Source organism: Nansenia antarctica (genome assembly GCF_963989245.1).
Source record: "Nansenia antarctica genome assembly, chromosome: 20".
Taxonomy (NCBI): Eukaryota; Metazoa; Chordata; class Actinopteri; order Argentiniformes; family Microstomatidae; genus Nansenia; species Nansenia antarctica.
In genome coordinates, this window is record NC_137693.1 from 20,773,046 (window position 1) to 20,794,971 (window position 21,926).

General features: G+C 46.0%; 3 protein-coding genes across 3 annotated transcripts; 1 reads left to right on the forward strand and 2 right to left on the reverse strand.

The window, feature by feature from the left end:
* Window positions 1–1,267: 1,267 nt before the first annotated feature.
* On the reverse strand, window positions 1,268–14,219 carry nf2b (NF2, moesin-ezrin-radixin like (MERLIN) tumor suppressor b; the record flags this gene model as incomplete). Its single annotated transcript, XM_080549589.1, has 16 exons — window positions 1,268–4,001; window positions 4,829–4,994; window positions 5,257–5,387; window positions 5,782–5,884; window positions 6,271–6,488; window positions 7,493–7,615; window positions 8,745–8,858; window positions 9,622–9,696; window positions 11,292–11,438; window positions 11,865–11,940; window positions 12,172–12,254; window positions 12,473–12,541; window positions 12,767–12,850; window positions 13,442–13,564; window positions 13,888–14,013; window positions 14,130–14,219. The coding sequence occupies 16 exons, from the start codon at window positions 14,217–14,219 to the stop codon at window positions 3,954–3,956; spliced, it is 1,776 nt and encodes a 591-aa protein (XP_080405715.1). The 3' UTR covers window positions 1,268–3,953.
* Window positions 14,220–15,082: 863 nt separating this feature from the next.
* mettl27 (methyltransferase like 27) lies at window positions 15,083–17,940 on the forward strand. Its single transcript, XM_080549742.1, has 6 exons — window positions 15,083–15,218; window positions 15,455–15,583; window positions 15,843–15,971; window positions 16,632–16,767; window positions 17,276–17,368; window positions 17,664–17,940. The coding sequence occupies exons 2-6, from the start codon at window positions 15,464–15,466 to the stop codon at window positions 17,873–17,875; spliced, it is 690 nt and encodes a 229-aa protein (XP_080405868.1). The 5' UTR covers window positions 15,083–15,218; window positions 15,455–15,463; the 3' UTR covers window positions 17,876–17,940.
* A 2,726-nt stretch (window positions 17,941–20,666) lies between these two features.
* On the reverse strand, window positions 20,667–21,671 carry LOC308174464 (claudin-4-like; the record flags this gene model as incomplete). The annotated part of the gene is made up of 1 exon (XM_080549543.1): window positions 20,667–21,671. The coding sequence occupies one exon, from the start codon at window positions 21,669–21,671 to the stop codon at window positions 20,667–20,669; it is 1,005 nt and encodes a 334-aa protein (XP_080405669.1).
* Window positions 21,672–21,926: the final 255 nt, after the last annotated feature.

The following is a 21,926-nucleotide window of genomic DNA, read 5'->3' on the forward strand; positions in this document are numbered from 1 at the left end:
ACACACACACACACACACACACACACACACACACACACACACACACACACACACACACACACACACACACACACACACACACACACACACACACACACACACACACACCCCTCAAACTCAGACTCTGTCAAGTATTGTCAAACTCCTGAAGTTGGCGGATGACACAACCCTCATTGGATTAATCTCTAACAGGGACGAGGGTCCGCCTACAGAAGAGAAGTTGACAGCCTGGCCTCCTGGTGCAGCCAGAACTACCTGGAGCTCAACACTCTAAAAACTCTAGAGATGGTGATGGACTTCAGGAGGAGCCCAGCACCAACCACCGTGTGGAGTCATTCAGATTCCTGGGGACGATCATCTCACAGCACCTCAGGTGGGAGGAGAACATCACCTCCACCATCAGGAAGGCCCAGCAGAGGAGAACATCACCTCCACCATCAGGAAGGCCCAGCAGAGGAGAACATCACCTCCACCATCAGGAAGGCCCAGCAGAGGGGAGGAGAACATCACCTCCACCATCAGGAAGGCCCAGCAGAGGATGTTCTTCCTGCGGCAGCTGAAGACATTCAATATGCCACAGAAAGTGATGGTTCAGTTCTACATGTCTACTATCTGGTTTGCTGCCTCCACTGATCCCTCTCACCACCTCTTCCAAAGGCTTCCATCAGGAAAAAGGTTCCAGTCTATCAAGACCAAAACCTTGCGCCACCTGAAGTTTCTTCCCTGTGGCAGTGAGCCTCACAAACCAGCCCCCCGCCTCTCACTGACTCTGGGACGTCCACTCCCCATGTCTCACACACACACACACACACACACACAGCCACTCCCCCATGTCTCACACACACTGTCGTTCGGGATTTAGTTTCCACCTGTGAGAAATTTTTTGACACACATCTCACTTAAACCAGACCGCAAACCTGGTCGCTACCAGTTGCATAGCAACCAAACAGCAAATCATTTCAGCCACATTCAGGGAAAGGAACTCGATCAGAAATGAATGATTACGAATTATGAAAACAAGCCTGAATTAGGTGTAAATCGTGTTTTGTGGAACACCACCCAGGAGCAGAGTGTCTGATTCCCTTGTGCCCTCTACTGGAAAATCTGAGAAAACAGCCTCTTTGTAAAGTTATCCATCGGAATGACAGAAACGACATCATTTGGAGAGAGGGAAAGCATGTTTTCATGTTTGTTTATTTGCAGAATGTTTTCATGTGATACAGAAGCAATACTAAAGCCCTTTGACAGCATCCATCATGACAGTACCAACATACCCGCCAAAATGGATTATTACTTTTTTTTGACAATTGTGACTTGCTATCATGTGTCCCTGACTATGGGTGGTGAACCCTGTACATAATAGATTGGCATCTGCGGTCATTCACTAAAACATGAACAGTTGCTTCTTCTCCTCTTAAAGTGACATGATTCTTAAGACAATTAAAGCTGATTAACACGTGATGCCGATGAGGAGGAGGAAGAGGAGGAGGAAGCAGGAATGGTTGTCAACAGCAGTAAGACACAAGTTTAGTTTCATAAAAATACAGATAAAGGGCAATGCAGTTTACAAACAAGTTTACAGCAACCAATATTCTACTTACTTATATAATCATCAGACATTTCTGTGCTGACTGGAGAGTGTGCTATGGCAAGAGGAGTAGAGAAAAAATAAGAGAGAGAGAGTGTATACATGTTGCGCATATATGAAAACTGACAACGCAAACACAAACCTCAGCCTTGCAATGTTGCACAAGCTGCCATGCAATTTACCATCAGAACATCTGACCACGCAAGCATTGGCTCTGATCCAAATCATGGCACGGTTTGAGATCAATTCCATTTCTACGAAAACAACAATAAAAACAATTGTCCATTCTTTTCAGTTAGCGTTGATATTTAAATGGGCTCACTGTGTAATAATGGAACTGACCCGCAACCTTAAGCACCACAAAACCACCTCTCCATATCTCTAGGATCTGAATATTTTCCCTTTTAAAAATGTGAGTATTCCTCTGAGCTAAAGCAATAATGGACACGGCACAAAGCAAATGAGAAACACACCAAAAGAAAAACATTGTCTCCACTGCAGTAACTTAAAGGTGTAGCATGTAGTCTTACGCTTTGCTGCCCTCTCCGGCCACACTGAAAATGTACACGCGCTATGTTTTTTTAATAGCAATTTTGTGCATATCTTTGTAAACAAACAAAACGTAAAATAGGTACGTAAACGCCAGTGCTCGTCCATGACACCAGATTTGAGAAAGCACTTTGTTGGGACTAAAACAATGCTCTTCCAAGGTCTTTATCATCTGATCGCATTCCTTGATTTCTACCGATTCATCATGGCCATTTTGCACTATTTTAGAGCTCAAATCTACACACTGAAAATGTGTTGTTCATAATGTTATTAACAATGTCTTTCTACCTCAAGGCTGACATCATTATGAACTTACTATGTACAGTAGCTTGATTGACATTGCCAGATTGATCATAATCAGTCGTGTGAAAACCACATCATACTTCTTTCGTCTTAATCTGATATGACAGTCTTGATGGGAGTTGAATGATGATCCTCGTCAGTGTGGGGGGGGTTATGATGTCATTATAACCACCTCTTAACCACCTCACCTCAAGTACAGGATCACCTCACTCCAGGTTAAAGTTGCAGCTATCCACTAATCTCAGATCAGACTACACGAAGGCTCATCCAAACCTGAATCATCATGGGGATGAAAATATAACTGACCAGTGGTTAAAGGCAACTTGGGGTCAGTTCGATTTCAGTTAATTCAAGAAGTAAATTGAAATAACAAATCAATGATTGCAAATAGAGCATTTATTTTCAATGATTTCTCAATTAACTGAAAATTAGAAGCTTTTACGTGAATACATTAAAATCTAATTATCCCCCAACCATGACCTACTACCCACTCCTATTAGATCAATAGAAACAAGTCCTGAGAGATGCTTGATGGTAGAAAAGTGGACTGAAAAAGCCTCTGCCTGAAAAAGCAATAAAAGCCTTCTACCCTGAGGTGCAGTGCACTCCAGGCAGGTCTCAAATGCACGTGTGCATGGGGGGACTGCATAACCAACCTCTGCAACACAGAGACAAAGATAACAAATAAAGTTTAAGGCACGTCAATAGTCTAAAATACAAATAATTAACACACAAAAATACTTGAAATGACCGTTGTTGAAGTGATAATGGTTAGGCGCTCGGAGCATCTCTGCCAAACATAATATGAGGCGGTGGAGATTCAAGAGATGTGCATGTTGCTCTCAGTAAAGCCAACCCAAACACTAAGTCACAACAACAAGCACAACAACAAGACACTGAATATGTAACACTGTTGATACGTGGACGTGGAGCATGACACCTGAAGCTCATTCAGCTTTAGACACCTCATCTTCCAGGTCCCTGAGGGGAGACACACTCTCCAAAGGCACACCGCTGCGTAGTGTAGTAGTATACTGTTGTGTGTGTGTGTGTGTGTGTGTGTGTGTGTGAAAATGTAGGATAAAAGGCCTCAGTCATAAATCTACCATACTCTAACAGGTGTCCCTTTGAAACAAAAATCAATCCATCAACACACAAGCACAACGCACAACGCCAGGTAACGGGTAGAGTTAGGGGGCGGCATGTGATATATACAGGATCTGTATATCATGTTAAAAACAAAACAAAAAACAGTCAAACTTGAGGAAAACCTGTAGTGTTGTCGTACGGGTGTACAATGAGCATGTGTGCAAGCAGTCCCACATGCTGTTTGGGGAAAGTCTTTCCAAATCACACTTTCAGTCTTTTTGGGGGTGTGTCACTGTAAGCGGAGTGTGTGAGTGTTTCTCTCGTCAGATACAAAACATACATAACACCATATATATGAATAGGCACATCTTGGTAGTCACATCTGATGAGGTCCTTCCTTCTCTTTCGTCCAATGGCGGTCGGATCACACTTCCTCAAAGAAGGCCATCTGAGCCATGTATGCAGAGTTTCTCTGGAAAAAACAAAAAACAAAACAAAACAAAAAAAACAGTTTCAGCCAAGTGATGATTCATGAGGGAAACATAATGCGATGAGGAAAAGACTTAGACGGTAGCCTGGTCATAAAACAACTCAATCATATAATTCAATTGCTGGCCGAGCTATTAAGACTTCCTGTCTTTGGAGGACAAATCCATTTCAGTAAAGTAACACAATACACTTTCCAGAATTCACATTTCCAAGTGCTAAGCTTTACCCAGGGTTACCGGTATGTTTACTGTAGATGTCCTGGTAACCATGGTAACAGTACAGTACAATCAGAGGGCTCTTTATCATTCAGACTAAATAAGAAACATTCCATACTGGGGCAACAGCTGACACAGAGAGACTGTAATGGAAGAAACTACAACAAAGCAACAATTGTAGGGAACGGGAGGGGAGGACGTATGTTGTGGTGGGCTATAAATGGAGGGGTTAGGGCAGTGGTTCTCAACCCTCTCCTCGGGGACCACCAGCCGTTCCACATATTTGATCTGTTCCACCACCTGAACACACCTGATTCAACTAATCAAGTACAAACCATAATTGCTTTGCACTTGATTAGTTGAATCAGGTGTGCTGTGCTGGTGGTAAAACAGATCAAATATGTGGAACGGCTGGTGGTCCCCGAGGAGAGGTTTGAGAACCACTGGGTTAGGGTAATTGTCACGTTGCTGTGCGGTACACATGGGGGATTTCAGGGTGGTCAACATTGCGAGGGCCCCCATCGCAGGTACGCAAATAAACGTGCATTTGCGTTTATTGTGGGGTGTGGGGTGGGGGGTAGGGTCTCAGTCTTACGTTGCTGTGGGGCATGTAGGGGGGCTCGGGGGGGTAGCCTCGGGCCTCGTTGCGGAGGCTGTAGACCGCCTGCTGCTGCTGCTCCTCCAGCTTCAGAGACTCGATCTCATTCTTGAGCTCCTTCAGCTGGTCCTGCAGGTGCTTGCTCTTCTCCATGTACTCCAGCCTGGGGAGGGGGGCAGAGAGAGGAGAGGGTAAAGTACCACCAGCCTGGGTAGGAGGGCAGAGAGAGGAGAGGGTAAAGTACCACCAGCCTGGGTAGGAGGAGGCAGAGAGAGGAGAGGGTAAAGTACCACCAGCCTGGGTAGGAGGAGGCAGAGAGAGGAGAGGGTAAAGTACCACCAGCCTGGGTAGGAGGAGGCAGAGAGAGGAGAGGGTAAAGTACCACCAGCGGTATGAGAGAATCACGTTAGGCTCGGGCGGCTCACCTCTCCCTCTCTATCTCCATGGAGAGTCTCTTCATGTCCGAGTCTTTGAAGTCGATCCGCATCGATGCAGACTCCAGGGCCAGGTCCCCTCCCTCGGGGGGAGGAGGGGGGGTGGAGTAGGCTGCTATGAGCTAGACACACACACACACACACACACACACACACACAGAGACACACACAGAGACACACACAGAGACACACACAGAGACACACAAACACACAGAGAGAGAGACACACACACACACACACACAGAGGCACACACAGAGGCACACACAGAGACACGCACACACACACACACACACACACACACACACACACACACACACACACACACACACACACACACACACACACACGTAGAGGCAGTTAAGAGACTATTGAGGAGAGCAGGTGTGGTGATCTCTTTGAGGGCATATGGTGCACAGTCTGAGGGGACACCTCAGTTCTCCATCACTCTAATTGGGAGCATAGTGCTGTGTTTGGTTATGTGGAGAGGTGGTAGAGGTGGTTGTTGTTGTAGGTACCGGGTACGTGGTCTTGGTGATCTCCAGCAGCTTCTGCTTGGCTCTCCTCTCTGCGTCCTTGGCCTCAGTCAGGTCCTGCTTGAGATGATCCGCCTCCTTCGACCTGGAGGAGAGGAGTTCAAACCACACCAAAGAGAATGTTAGAAGTAAAGCAGGAGGACAGAAAAAGAGAGAGGAAGAGGTAGAGAAGGAGATGAAAGGTAAACCACCCATTCAGAGCTACTACTAATAATTAATAATTAATAATTAATAATAATTTTGCCATTTAGCAGACGCTTTTAATCCAAAGCGATTTACAATTACGAATTACAGGGACATTCCCCCTGGAGTAACTGAGGGCTAAGTGCCTTACTCAAGGGCACACTAGTAGTGGTGTGGTTTCAGGCGGGATTTGAACTCACAACCTTCCGATCACAAGTCCAACTCACTATCCACTAGACCACCACTACCCTCACTACTACTAGGTGACGACAACGACAGCGTCCGTACCTCCTCTCAGACTGCTCCACCAGCTTGACGGCCAGCTGCTCCGCCTCTCTCATCTTCTGCTCCATCATCCTCTTCTCCTCCTTGGTCTTGAGGGCGGTGACCTCTAACCTCTGCCTCTCCTGCTCGGCGTCAGCGGCCTTGTGGGCCAGCAGCTTGGCCTCCTCTTCGGCGATCTGGGCCTTCTCTGCCAGCAGGTCGGCGGTCTCCTCCGAACGCAGCTGGACAGACAGACAGACAGACAGACACCACTCCTTCAACGCCTGTACTGCTAACCATGGTGTCAGTAAGGCTGCAGAGGCTGGTGGGGTCTATGGGTAGCAGACTTCAGGCAGTATTGCGTGCAAAGGATTGTCGACCAAATACTAAAACATGAGTGCTGAATCTGTCCCGTCACCTTTGGTGCCCTGAAATAGGAGGTGTTCACTGTCCCATTATAAAGTGTTCACTGTCCCATTACTTATGCAGGGCACGATATACTATACCTACTGTATCATACACTCAGTTACAGTGGTAGGTTTTAAAATTAACACATATTGACACTTTCCTGAACAGCTATTAAGCGTTCATCTTAATCCTGAGTCACCCCCTCCCTCAGACCATCCTCTCCCTCACCACCTCCCTCAGACCATCCTCTCCCTCACCACCTCCCCCCTCCCTCAGACCATCCTCTCCCTCACCTCCCCCTCCCTCAGACCATACTCTCCCTCACCACCACCCCCTCCCTCAGACCATCCTCTCCCTCACCACCTCCCTCAGACCATCCTCTCCCTCACCACCTCCCTCAGACCATCCTCTCCCTCACCTCCCCCTCTCTCAGACCATCCTCTCCCTCACCTCCCCCTCTCTCAGACCATCCTCTCCCTCACCTCCCCCTCCCTCAGACCATCCTCTCCCTCACCACCTCCCCCTCCCTCAGACCGCCTCCCTCACCTCCCCCTCCCTCAGACCATCCTCTCCCTCACCACCTCCCCCTCCCTCAGACCGCCTCCCTCACCTCCCCCTCCCTCAGACCATCCTCTCCCTCACCACCTCCCCCTCCCTCAGACCGCCTCCCTCACCTCCCCCTCCCTCAGACCATCCTCTCCCTCACCACCTCCCCCTCCCTCAGACCGCCTCCCTCACCTCCCCCTCCCTCAGACCATCCTCTCCCTCACCTCCCCCTCCCTCAGACCATCCTCTCCCTCACCACCTCCCCCTCCCTCAGACCGCCCCCCTCCCTCACCAGCGCCTCGTTGGCCAGCCGCGCCTCGTCCTGCAGCTGGAACAACCGCCGCTCCATCTCCTCCTTCGCCCGCTCCGCCTCCTCCCTCATCTGCTTCTCCCGAGCCAGGATCTGACGCTCCACCTGCGGCACAGCCAATCACAGGTCAGACAACACCGTTCACAACCAACAACTGTCAACAGATCCAGAATCTATTTATTTTGTTGTGTTGTTGCACCAAGAAGGCAAAGTTGTATTTTATTTATTCCCCCCCCAATCCCCACCCCAGGAGGGAGCCAGAGGTGAGCTGGTGACTGGAGGGTTGTTGGCATCACATCTAAGATATACACTGCCCTTGAGCAGGGGTGCCTGACCGGGGATGACCCTGTGTTCTTCCTGGGAGTGTGCATGTGTTGTCAGGGGGTGATGAGGGCTTTCCCCTCAGGGGTGCCTGACCGGGGATGACCCTGTGTTCTTCCTGGGAGTGTGCATGTGTTGTCAGGGGGTGATGAGGGCTTTCCCCTCAGGGGTGCCTGACCGGGGATGACCCTGTGTTCTTCCTGGGAGTGTGCATGTGTCGTCAGGGGGTGATGAGGGCTTTCCCCTCAGGGGTGCCTGACAGGGGATGACCCTGTGTTCTTCCTGGGAGTGTGCATGTGTTGTCAGGGGGTGATGAGGGCTTTCCCCTCAGGGGTGCCTGACCGGGGATGACCCTGTGTTCTTCCTGGGAGTGTGCATGTGTCGTCAGGGGGTGATGAGGGCTTTCCCCTCAGGGGTGCCTGACAGGGGATGACCCCGTGTTCTTCCTGGGAGTGTGCATGTGTTGTCAGGGGGTGATGAGGGCTTTCCCCTCAGGGGTAAACAAAGTATATGTTCTCCTACATCTTCTTCTAAGACTAAGGCCATATCACTGACAAAAAGATCTCAATTAACTGTATTTTAACTCTTATTTTAAAGTGCGGTTGTAGCACAACAAAATGTGGAAAAAGTCCAAGGGGGTGAACACTTTGAAAGGCACTGTAATTGTATCTGTTTCAATCTCATTATTCGTGCACATTCGTATTCTGGTACATCCCTACAATTGAATAACCAGACTGAAATGTAGCACAATGTTTCTATCACTTTTCACTTTGTTTCTGTTTTTTCACTAGCCCCACCGCACTTTTTCTGAAAATGAATTCCATTAAACAATTAATCACGTTTGTATGGCCCAATCAATCGATCAATCAATCAATCAGTTAATCAATGAGTAAGTCCCTGGTTGAGAGCTGACCTTCTTGCGGGCCTTCTCCTCCTTGGCCTGAGCCTTCATCTGCTGCACCTCGATAGAGTCCACCTTCCTCCTCCTCATGAACAGGTCGTGGTTCCCGATGCACAGCTGCAGGATCTGAACACACACAGAGAGGCACAGCTGCAGGATCTGAACACACACAGAGAGGCACAGCTGCAGGATCTGAACACACACAGAGAGGCACAGCTGCAGGATCTGAACACACACAGAGAGGCACAGCTGCAGGATCTGAACACACACAGAGAGGCACAGCTGCAGGATCTGAACACACACAGAGAGGCACAGCTGCAGGATCTGAACACACACAGAGAGGCACAGCTGCAGGATCTGAACACACACAGAGATGCACAGCTGCAGGATCTGAACACACACAGAGAGGCACAGCTGCAGGATCTGAACACACACAGAGAGGCACAGCTGCAGGATCTGAACACACACAGAGAGGCACAGCTGCAGGATCTGAACACACACAGAGAGATGATGCACAGCTGCAGGATCTGAACACACACAGAGAGATGATGCACAGCTGCAGGATCTGAACACACACAGAGAGGCACAGCTGCAGGATCTGAACACACACAGAGAGGCACAGCTGCAGGATCTGAACACACACAGAGAGGCACAGCTGCAGGATCTGAACACACACAGAGAGGCACAGCTGCAGGATCTGAACACACACAGAGAGGCACAGCTGCAGGATCTGAACACACACAGAGAGATGATGCACAGCTGCAGGATCTGAACACACACAGAGAGGCACAGCTGCAGGATCTGAACACACACAGAGAGGCGCGTGATTAGGAGGGTCGGCTTAAGGCCAGCAGCTCTTCTGCCAACGCAAATCAGATCAGTAACCTACCAGTTTGTTGACTCTCAGCTGGGAGGAGTAGAACTTAAACACATCCTTCTTCTTGTCCAGAGGCTTTATTGTAAACTGCAACAGGGGAGGGCAGTGTTATACATCTGGATCTGCATTATAATAACATATAGTGTAGTAGTCTACACTTTGTATATAGAGTGCCCTTTGTAAGTAATGGGACAGTGAAGCACTTTTTCTTCTTTTGGCTCTACACTCAAAGCCTGTAAAATGGAATTGTATAATATGAGTTTCAAGTATAGATTCTGTGCTTTGTGTAGATTGTTTTTGTGTACAACCAAGACTAAAAACCCATCTTTTTAATATTGCCTTTAAATGAACAAAATCATTAAATTATAATTATATAATGATTGGAGCACTTTGAGCTGCAACGTTTGAAGGAAAAGCGCTATACAAATAAAAAGTTACTATTATTATTATTACATATTGGTTTTATCATTTAGAAATGACAACACTTTCTATACAGAGTTCTATTTCAGGACACTAAACGTATTGGGATAATTGTGTTGACAGGTGTTTCTGGTTAGTCAGGTGTGGTCCGTCACATTAGCTGTGCAGGCCTGAGGCAGCTGTCAATGTCTACTATTGATTCTAGGCGTTTGCCTTTGGAGTCTGCTATTGGTGTCTGTCAACATGAGGACCAACGAGGTGTCAATGAAAATCAAGGAAGCCATAATTAGGCTGTAAATCTGAAATAAATTGAATAATTATAAATAGACAAAACTAGGCGTGACAAAATACTAAAACCAAAAATACATACTGGTGAGCTCAGCAAACGGGCTGGTAGACCAAGGAAGAATGCTACAGTGAATGACCGAGGAATGCTCAGTCACCATAATTAAGAAAACCCCCAAAACCACTGAGGAACGCTGATCTGTAGGCGTGAACGTGTCAGAGACGACCAGCCCAGAACACGTCACTAGTGGAACTACAGAGGCTCAGTGTGAGGGGTAAACCACTAGTTATCCTCAAACAGGATGGTCAGGCTACAGTTTGCTAAAAAGTATTTACAGTATACAGCCTCATCTGTGAAACTTGGTGTAGGGGGTGTTATGCTTTGGGCATGTATACCTGCTACTAGAATGGGCTAAACTGATGATGTAACCGTTGCCGGCAGCAACAGAATGTATTCGGAAGTGTACAGAAACATCTTGTCTGCAAGTACAAACAAATGCCTCCGAACTCATTGGATGGTGCTTCATCAAACAGTAAGACAATGCCCCAAAACATACTGCCATAGCAACTTGGGAAGTTTTCTGTGGGAGGTTACTAATTTTCAGATTTAAATCCAATTGAGCATGCATTTATTTTCTTGGCACATAGTGAACTATGTATAAAACCTGTAATGTTTTGTGAATTGGGAAAAACATACCTTTTAATAAAAGCTGACAAATGTAACTGATTTCAAATTCAATCTTTGGGAGTATAGTGACAAGAGGAAATGCTTCACTGTCCCATTACTTACGGAGGGCACTGTATATAGTCCCAGCGGGAGTCGAACCCACAACCTTAGCATTGCTCGTGTCATGGTCTACCAACTGAGCCACACAGGACCAATAGGGGTGGCGGTTGAGTAGCAGTAATACAATACAATACCCCCTTTTCTAACTGCTACGCCCCCTGGTTGTTGTTATTGACAGAAGTGTATTCACCGTAGTTACCTCCTTCTCGCTGTAGGAGATGTTGCGGATGCCGCTCCAGGGGAAGGACTTGTTGGGGTTGAGTTTGCTGTTGGGTTGGTAGATGTGGAGACCCTGGGCATCTACCCCCAGGAGAAGGTCTGTGTCCCTCTTATTTTGCTGTGGAAAATCATTGGCAAAGCAGCAATACATCATGTTTACAAATAGTATAACGTTAAGTTGCCTTGTGCAGTCGAGACTGTCAGTCACTGATCAGACAAAGAAAAACTGGCACACAGTCCTTAAGGAAAGGTATTTTTGTATAAAAAAATAAATGTATATTTAAAAAGAAAGAAAGAAAATGCTCTCAAACAGGTCTGTCTAGTCACCATATGGGAACAATGAATAAGGGGAATTGAACTGCCATTCGTTACCCAGTATACAGTGTACCATACAGTACTATTTTGCTTAGACAATAACACTTGTTTCTGGACTAGAAGCGTTTGGGGAACTGCAAGACATCTTATTTCACACGGGTGAAATTCCTACACCTCTCATAGACCCAACATTTCAGTCAAAATACATTTTGTCAGAGTATCCACTCACAGTAATTGCAAAGTAGCTGACTCCGTACATCTCCAGGTCCTGGGCTATCTTCAGATAATCCATCTCAGCTTCATCCCTGAGTATGGTAGAAGGGGAGAAATATGAATAAATACTTAATAAAAAAACAATATGCTTATTACACGTAAGGATGTACGGCTATCAAACAAAAACACATTTAGCTGTGGACCGTTGACTCAGCCGTGACGAGGTATAATAGTTCCTCTGATTCCTGTGAATGAAAGCATTCCACTATGGGTGCAGGTTCAGACTTGTCTGGTAGCCATGGCTCGTATGTAAACACTCTTACCTGGCGATGCCTCTGTGCTCTGCATACCAGGCCGTGATCTTCTCCTCCCACATGTCTGCTGTCATCTGGTACTGCATCAGAACCTGGGGGGCATTCATTATAGATCCTTTATCTGGTGTGTGTCTCCATTTTTGTTATGGCCTCGAGCCAGGTCGTAACACACCATAGACACACAAATGTAAAACAGATGATTACATGCTTGCTTGTACACGATCACGATCACGTACACACAGAGACACACACACACACACACACACACACACACACACACACACACACACAGAGCCTAGAGGCTACTTACTCTTTTAGGTAAGAGCTCATCTTGGGCCAGGAACCCTGGCTTGTGAAAGTTTGGGTCATAGTCCCCATACTGTAGAAAACAAGAGAGACGTGTTAGATCCTTAAATTGAAGAATACTGATGAATACAACGACATGATCAGGTTCAGGGTAAACGCATCATAAACGCATACATCGGAATAAAATTCAAATTGAAACAAATTCAAAATTCCATTAGAAGAAGCCTTGAAGACCAGAGCCAGTTTGTAAGGAATAACATGTTGGGTTTGGAGAACATTAACTCTGAGAGACGTTTACCTTGGCTTGAACAGCGTATGATGCCAGGAGAACAGATGCTTCAGGGGAGCAGAATATCTCCTCGTCTAAAATCTGCTTCTTCACCTAAAGACAATCAAAGACACGCGTGTGAATCCAAACTTCTCGAGTAAAAGAATACACAGTCCTCCTAGTACCGCTCCACAACAACAACACACATCTCAAGTTAGAATTTGGCCATGAGGAGGAAGGGTCATCATATGTGACACATTCAGGTGTTTTGGTCCGCATGTCGGCAACCAATGAAAAATGTTCAGACTTTTATTTTGAAACATGGAAATACATTTCAACGTTGTTGAAGATCACAACACAAACTCGCTAGTCAAGCCAAAATACTGCAACGCAATGGATTCGGTGAGTAATCCCCACTGCTACCTAGTTAACTATAACACTACTTTACATTGTTAGCAGGCTCACAAAACAAGCTGGGTTAGTTGACTAGCGATGTGTCATTTTCAACAACACAGAAATGTATTCACATTTTTTTGAAAGATTAACATTAAATCGGATGCTGACATGCAGACCAAAACACTACAACGTGTCACATGCTTCAGGTGGCAGCAAAGTACATTTCAACACCTATCTAGGTAACACCGCAATTATTTATTTCCTCAACTGAAAACAGCAAATCTAACAGACATGAGGATGTTATTTTACCTGCAGGAAGAACAGGTGCTGTGTGATTTCCTGGACCAACTCCTCTTCCACCTTCTCTGGGAAGAATTTGGCCAGGAAGTGAAATGTAATGGGAGAGTCCTTCGGGACCTCTTGATCCAAAACCTTGACACACAAACATAGAACCACTGTGAGGCCGTGACACATATAATGTCTTAGTAAGACCCAGTATTTGAAAATCATCAACGATTACGAGATAACCTTTCTGAAAGCATCTCGGTCATAATATCTAATAACGAAATACTCCATTCCAGTGTCTATGCAGCGTCCTTAGAATCTGATATTTAGCCCAAGCTACTACTTAGGTCTACAGTCACATCTGAACATCGGCTTAGTTTTCCTGTCCGCTCCTTGATGTCTCTGAGACTGCCTGATTCGAAATAGGACAGATGTATTCCCTTTATACCTCCCTCCATTGCCTCACTCACTCGTTTCTCTGTTTTCAGCCAGGCATAGGTGTCCTTCACCGTGTACCTGAGGCCAAAGAACCAGGTTTCCCTCAAACCAACTGTCCGACACACCAGATCAAACAGGTCTTTCCCTTTCCATTTCACCTGAGAGAGAGAGAGAGAGAGAGAGAGAGAGAGAGAGAGAGATTTATTCTGGCTGACTGTTGATGCTGTGTATAGCCAAATGCATCATTGCGGTAATGCTAAACATCATTCATTACCTCACAGCTAAACTCCATTTCAGCATCCATAGTGATGACTTTGACTTTAAAAGTCTTGGGTTGTTTCTTTTTTAATCCTAGAATCGACATTTTGAGGAAGTTGTTGAAGCTTGATGAGATACCTAAGGAGGTTAAAAAAACAACAACAGCATACACATCAACCACAACAATCAACCACAACAATTCCATGTCATGACCAGGGTCTCTGACATGACCACTGCTTTCCCATGCATGTTGGATTGCCATCTATCCTGGACATAAGCATCGTAAACACACTTACTCTAACTCCTACCATTTGTTTATGATTTTTTGCTTGATACCAATGTCAATGAACATGTTGCAATAATTATGATCATGCATGGGGAAAGTTAGGCCATCTCCAACATTTGATGTAGGCTTCATAAAGTAGGTTACTCTGTAAATCTTGAGCGATTATCATACCTTCCAACGTCGCAGCTAAAGGCCCAGTCACTGGAGAAAAAGTGATCAACTTCTGAACATAGGAAAAACTGAGATTTGATTGGGATACTTTCTCTATGCTAAGCTAGCTAGCTTCTGGCTTACCAGCAAGCGAACAAGAAAACGGACCATATTAAAAAGTTGTGAGACGAACGAAGTGTTTTCCAAACGTCCATATTGAACACTAAACTACTACAATTGTCACTTTTTAAACAAGTTGTAGTGAATATAACGGGCGACAGAAACTGAACACGTACCTAAGCTAACTAGCCTACTGCGACTTTCCAGAAGCTTTTGTTTTGACTGAGTTACACCAGGAGGGGGGGGGGGGGAGAGAAATCACGTCTTTTCTCGCGAGAGTTGAGATGTTAGCAGTTCGAACAGTGTGCAGTCCTGTGCAACTTTGTAGCACGTAATGTAGTGTACGTAATGTAGTGTACGTAATGTAGTGTACGTAATGTAGTGTACGTAATGTAGTGTACGTAATGTAGTGTCCGTAATGTAGAGAGTTTTAGCGTGTCAACGGGCTTGTATTGAAAGGTGCTCATCGCCACTGAAGTTTTGCATTTACATTTTTGGCATTATTCCAGACGTATTCCAAAGCGATTTACAATCAGTACATTTGACTACGTAAGTGAATCAGCTATCCACCAGTCATAGCAGGAGAAAGTGATCTATGCTTCTCTGTCAAATCTATAGGCCTGAATTTCATGTGTAATCTGGTTTAATTAATGTATTTTGGTCTATAGCCTATTGTATCTGACCTGTATTATTCTTATTCTTATTCTTTAACATTAGGCAGCTATTAGATTTTTGTTCCACATGTTCACATGTTACACTTGTGAATGTAATTACTTTGCTTCAAGGATTGCAGGATGGCAGATGTCACTAGAACGTTGGAAGAAGTGAAGAAGGTCATCCTATCTTGCCACAAGAACACAGGAACTGGAGATAAAGTTGGCTTCTACAACACCTGGGCAGAGAACTATGAACAGGTAACGAGGAGCCATGCTGAATCACAGAGGACCCACCTTACCTCATTCAAACAGTATGTGCAACAGAGCCATCCCATATACATAATAGGATAGAGGTTATCAACACCATATTCACTTGGAGGACCTACTGAAAAGATAGTCATGGATAAATGGATAACTTGTGACCACCATGACCGTGACACTGAATGTAGGTTGTCAGCATACTATGGTCCAATTTCTCACCTTTGGATTCTCTAACCCCCTGTGATGATTCAACTAGGATGTGGCTATACTGGACTACCGGGCCCCAAGTCTTGCTGCAAACTGCCTGTCCTCCAGATTCCAAGGTGATCATGAGAAGGCGAGAGTTTTGGACGTGGCCTGTGGTACTGGATTGGTCGCTGTACAGGTGAGCCCACAACCACACTCCCCTTTATTCTATAGATTTAGGTCAAGTTCGCTTTCAATCGCAGATGAAAAAATAGATCACGGAGAGCATTATGAAACAAACGTCAAGTGTTGGAAACAGTTGTCAAAGTCAAAGTAAATTTTATTTGTTACGTGCATATCGTACAGGTACAATGTACAGTGAAATGTTACTGCCGGCTCCTAAGATGTGCTACAAGAGTAAGAAGGTGGAATACAAAAATTCAATTTACAAATTACACGAGCAGGTTTCAAATCACACAAAATCACACTCAAATCACACAGAAAAACAAAGGATATGTACAGTAGGTTGGAGGGGGGGGGGGTATGCACGGATGACATTTGCATGTTGGGTAAAACTATACTATTAGGTTGGACTATATAGAGATAAATAGAGATGCAACAGTGTGTACAGGTCAATTTACCAATCAATATATACAGTTTTATAAATAGCAATGATTTACAGGATATACGCATAGTGTATAGGTGATGGGTTATGTACAGATTATGGGTATTCGCATAGTGAATATACTAACATCTATCATAAATATAAACAGTTGGAACGTTTGACTGAATTAATATATCTGACATTTAATAACGTGTCATCATATCTTCCATGTTGTCCCCGTCTCCCCTGGTGTAGATGAACAGGCTGGGCTTCAGCCATTTCGTTGGCATTGATGGGAGTAAGGCTATGCTGGAACAGGCCAATAAGACGGGCCTCTATCAGGACCTCAGCCAATGCATGCTGGGAGAGAAATCACTACCTGTCCAAGATGGTATTAATACAGTACATTGAACATTGAACTTAATGTGCATAACTGATAATGAGGGTAATTAATGTGTGAATAATCTTAACTGTCTGTCTTCAGTAATTCATCCAGTACTCTTCGGCACAGTTGGCAGAGCATGGCACTAACAATGCTTAAGCTGGGGCGTTCAGTTCCCGCTGGGACCAAATATACTGGAAAATGTAGGCACTCACTGCAGTGCAAGTCGCTTTGGATAAAAGTGTCAGCTAAATGGCATATATTATGTATTATATTATCTCTATATATATAGATTTCATATCATTTATACTTTCTGACCTTTGCCCTAAATAATTTCTATGACCATTTGCTCTGAATAGGGACATTTCTAAATGTATGTACTTTGTATATATTTGAAGCTTGACACCTCAATTCACAGAGAGGGGAGCTTCACCTGTCTCTGTGTTGTTTTCCTCCACAACACATGTTCTTACTCATGCTTCCTCCTCCATGCTTCCTCCCCCCCCCCCCCACACAGGCTCGTTTGACGTGGTTGTTATTGTCGGCTCCCTGAGTGTTGGTCAGGTACCAGTAGGTGTCGTCAGAGACCTGTGTAAGGCCACCAAATCAGGTAAGGCTCTACATCACTGAGAATCTGTACTCAGGCCTTACTGTATGTTTGCCTCTTAAGGTTGTCTTTGTTTCATAATCGATTGACTGAAGATGAAATCATGTCAGTCAAAAATGAACCCAAACAATACACTTTTTTTTGGGGGGGGGGGGGGGTTGCAGTTTTATGTTGTTTTATGTCAACACTGTGCATAAAGAAAGTGAGCACAGATCAATCTATTGAGATAAACAGACAGATTGAAATCATATGAAAAACACAAACAAACTAACCACCGCCGTGTTGTTACCTGTCCCAGGTGGCTACGTCTGCATGACAACCAGAGGTAACCACGACAACGTGGAGTACAAGGCAGCCTTGGAGTGTGAGCTGGCGCTGATGGAGGGGGAGGGGCTCTGGGAGCGGGTGGAGGTCACCCAGGTGGAGGACTGGGAGAAGGCTGTGTCAGAGCAGGAGGAGGGATACATACCTGGAACTGTTTACCTCTACAGGAGACTAGCTGTACAGTAACATACCTGGTGCCCATTGGCTCTATACAGGAGGCATTTACAATAACCTGGACAGGAAATCAACAACATTCAAGACTAATGCAAATGAATTGGACATACATTGACTGAATTCCTGGGACTGTGTATCTGTACTGAAGATGGGGCTGTGAATATGTACAGAAGATCTAATTAAATAATTATTAATATTTATATGTAATTTTGTTATTTGTAAGTTCAATAAAATAGATAAAGGCAATACACAATGTATACAAACAATTCCTTTCTAATGAGCCTTTGGAGAGCTGTTATGAAACCTCTGGAGAACTGCTGTACCTAAATCTTCTGAAACTTCTTCCACTCTGTGTCTGTCTACTGTAAATGTGCGCAAATCCAGAAGGATCTGGTGGTTGACTGTGTCGAAGGCAGCAGACAGGTCGAGGAGAATGAGAACAGAGGAGAGAGAGGAAGCTTGAGCAGAGTGGAGGGCCTCCGTGACAGCAAGGAGAGCAGTCTCAGTGGAGTGCCCAGCCTTGAAGCCGGGTTGGTGGGGGTCCAGATGTTCCGGAGATAGTCCGTCAGTAGATGCAGCACGTTCAAGGGTTTTGGAAGGGAAGGAGAGAAGGGATACCGGTCTGTAGTTGTGGACAGAGGACGGGTCAAGGGTAGGTTTGTTGAGGAGAGGCTTGACTCTGGCTATCTTGAAGGCAGCCGGGACAGATCCTGTGGACAAGGAGGAGTTGATTACGGTGGTACGGTAAGGAAGGAAGTCAGAGGAAATGGATTGGAGAAGAGGGGAGGGAATGGGATCGAGAGGGTAGGTGGTTGCCCGCTTGGATGTGATCAGTGTGAGAATCTCATCAGGGAAGAGGGGGGAAAAAGATGATAGGCCAGGCCGAGTGGGTGAGAAGGTGCTGCTAATGTCATCAACCTTTTTTTCGAAGTAGGTGACCTTGGACCTTGGTTGTTGGATCTAAATGGACTGTACTTATATAGAGCCTTATTCCAAAGCGCTTCACAATGTCCTCTCATTCACCCATTCACACACACACATTCACACACCAATGGCGGTAAGCTACCGCAATGCAAGGCGCCGGCCCGCTCATTGGGAGCAATTTGGTGTTCCGTGTCTTGCCCAAGGACACCTCGACACGTGGCCAGCCGGAACTGCCGACCTTGACGCCGGTTCTAGCTCCTGAGCCACAGCCGCCCCCTGTGATCTCAGTGAACAGTTGAGGGTCGAAGAGAGGAGTACATAATTAATGAAACTACACAACAACTGTATGTTCCATTAAACGTAACCCAATGCCCCTTTACCCTATAGAGCATAGAGAAACTGCAGCTCTGCTCATTAGGCCAGGCGTTCTGCATAGTCCACCAGTGAGAGCCCGAGGTTTCACCTTTCAGTCATTGCAGACACTACCACACCCTCGATACTCACATTCTCCATTCTCCAGAATCAGATGACATAATCTGCATTTACTGGCAATCATTCCGGAAACGTTACCACGCATAGTTTGGCCATTAATGTAGGACACTGTAAAGGTGAAATAATGTGATAAGATCCAAGTATCCTTTCATTTGAGTTTTAAAGACTACTCTGTCTCCATAGACATTCAAATACAAATTGTTCATCTGGTAGACTTGTTTTGTATTTGACCTTTGACACTATATATTTGCTTCGTATTTGAAGCTCATAACTTTGGACCCTCATGACTAATAGCCGCAGGTTCCAAAAAGAGGCAACTCAAACATGTTGCTTTATAAAAACACAGCATGTGTTTGTCAACAGTTTAAGGATCAATAAGTACAGTATCTATGGTCTGTCAGACGTAATGTGCAAGATGAACAGAAAACACAAATACAATATTTGAATAAACAAAACCATAGCAACACATGGATGCCTTGTGTACATGTACGTGAAACTACATTTGAATCCTTGAAAAACACAAACCATTGGTCTAAACTCACTCTCTGTCAAACCGGTTTGTCTGGTTGTAGATGGAGTGTCAAAGCACAGGGGATGCTGGAGGATGGACTTTGTAGCCATGGTTATTTCACTACTCACAGAAACACCATTTTGAGGTTGGCCATTTCACACGGTAGCATACAGCTACAAAATGGACAGTATCGTCCATTTTACGATACAAGAAATAACTTTTACTTTTTTAGAAATGGATGTAACTACTGTACTGTAACAGTGGTCTAAGTATTTTGTCTCAGTTTTGAGTATACACTAAAGTTAAAGTTGTTCTTCTCATGTGTTTTTGCTTTGGGAAAACAGACTTTGAAACAAACTTTGAAAATCTAACAAATTCAGAGAAGCCTTTATTGTAACAGTCCCAATGAACATCATGTAAACAGTTGTACAGTATAAAGTGTACAGAAACAGTTGCACAGTATAAAGTGTGATTATGATAAAGGCTCATAGTTGATATTCACATACAAGGGAATAGACAGCTTGTATAACTCAAATACATTATTATTGTAACAAAAGCAAACCAATTAAACTTGCATCCAGTACGTCCTTCTAATATTGTCACTATCATTCTACAGCTTATGTCTTATCTCATCTTTCTCTCATATATTACAACTGATACACATAAAACAAATAATCAAGGAAACAAGTACTGTACATGCATTTCCAAAGAGCTCATATACAGTTGTACTTCAATATATGTTCACGTCCATATTCGTGTATGTTTGTGTGTGTGTGTGTGTGTGTTGTGTGTATGTGTATGTTGTGTGTGTGTGTGTGTGTGTATGTGTGTGTTGTGTGTGTGTGTGTGTGTGTGTGTGTGCGTGCGTGTGAGCTCTCATATGTATGTCTTTGCAGCGTTTGAGGACATGGCCTCCGACTTGGCCGACTCTGCCAGACTCTCTTCAGATCCAGCTCGTTTCAGCTGGGACTTCGTCGTCGACGCTCCGTCGCTCTGCTCCGATTTGGTCGACCCTGTCTCAAGTCTCTTCAGCTGAGACTTTGTGGACGGTGTCTTACTAGCCCCAGACCCTGGCCTGTTCTCCTGCTCAACCACAGACACCTCCTCCTCCCAGGGAGGCCTCGTATGCACCAGTCCTCTGGGCTGAGAGGCCCTGTCCTTGCTGATAGACCTCGCGGACACTGGTCCGCCGGGTTGTGACGGTCCTCTGCTGCGCTGCGAGGCTCCCTGGCTGGACCCTCCCCCTGCGTTGGAGGAGCGGACGACGAGGTAGCGGACGGAGGGGCTCTTGTCGTCCTCGTGGGCCTTCAGGGGGCAGGAGGAGTTGATGAAGAGCCCCCCTCCCAGGATCAGCAGGATGGACGCCCCCCATCCGATGTACAGACACGCTCCTATCTCCCTCTTCTGCGCGTCGATGGAGGAGCTATAGAACTTCCGCACCACCGCCGACGCGGCCCACGAGGTGGGGATCAGACACAGGACCCCCGTGGCGATCAGCACCGCCCCGGCCGCCACGGCGACTCTGCCTTTGGCCGCCTCCCCCTTCCCCGCCTCGTCCAGGAAGCGCGTGCACTTCCCCCCGACGAAGGCCAACAGGAGGCCCCCGGCGCCCGTGGCGATGGCCAGGACGGTGAGCGCCCGGGCGGCCTGCAGGTCGGGGCTCAGGGCCAGGAGGGACTCGTACGGCTTGCACGAGATCTGTCCCGTGGCCTGAGCCACGCAGCTCATCCAGATGCCTTCCCAGATGGTCTGGGAGGTCACGATGGTGCTGCCCACAAAGGCCGTGACCCGCCACATGGGCATGACACAGCTGGCGATGACCCCCACCCAGCCCAGCAGGCACAGGGCGCTGGCCAGCATCTGCATCCCCAGAGTAGCCATGGTGATGGTGGCGGAGACGACGACTCAGACTCACTGGCTCCCCCCCCCTCAGGATCCCTCTGTCTGTAAACTGGAGTCTTCAGTTGGTTCCCCCCCCCAAAGGCTCACAACACAGTCCTTTTCACACACTCCAAGGCAGATCCGCCGGTGTCGTTCTGCCTCCAAGTCCTTGGGTAATTGTCGGTGATATTTGTTCAGTTACATCACTTCCTCTCTCTCACCTGCCTTTCTCTCCTCTTCCTCTCCCAGGCTTGT

Coding starts and splice junctions, on each gene's coding strand:
- mettl27 (XM_080549742.1), top strand. CDS start 15,464: ATGGCAGATGTCACTAGAACGTTGGAAGAAGTGAAGAAGGTCATCCTA. Junction 15,972..16,631: donor CTGGATTGGTCGCTGTACAG/GTGAGCCCACAA, acceptor CCCCTGGTGTAG/ATGAACAGGCTGGGCTTCAG. Junction 17,369..17,663: donor GTGTAAGGCCACCAAATCAG/GTAAGGCTCTAC, acceptor TACCTGTCCCAG/GTGGCTACGTCTGCATGACA.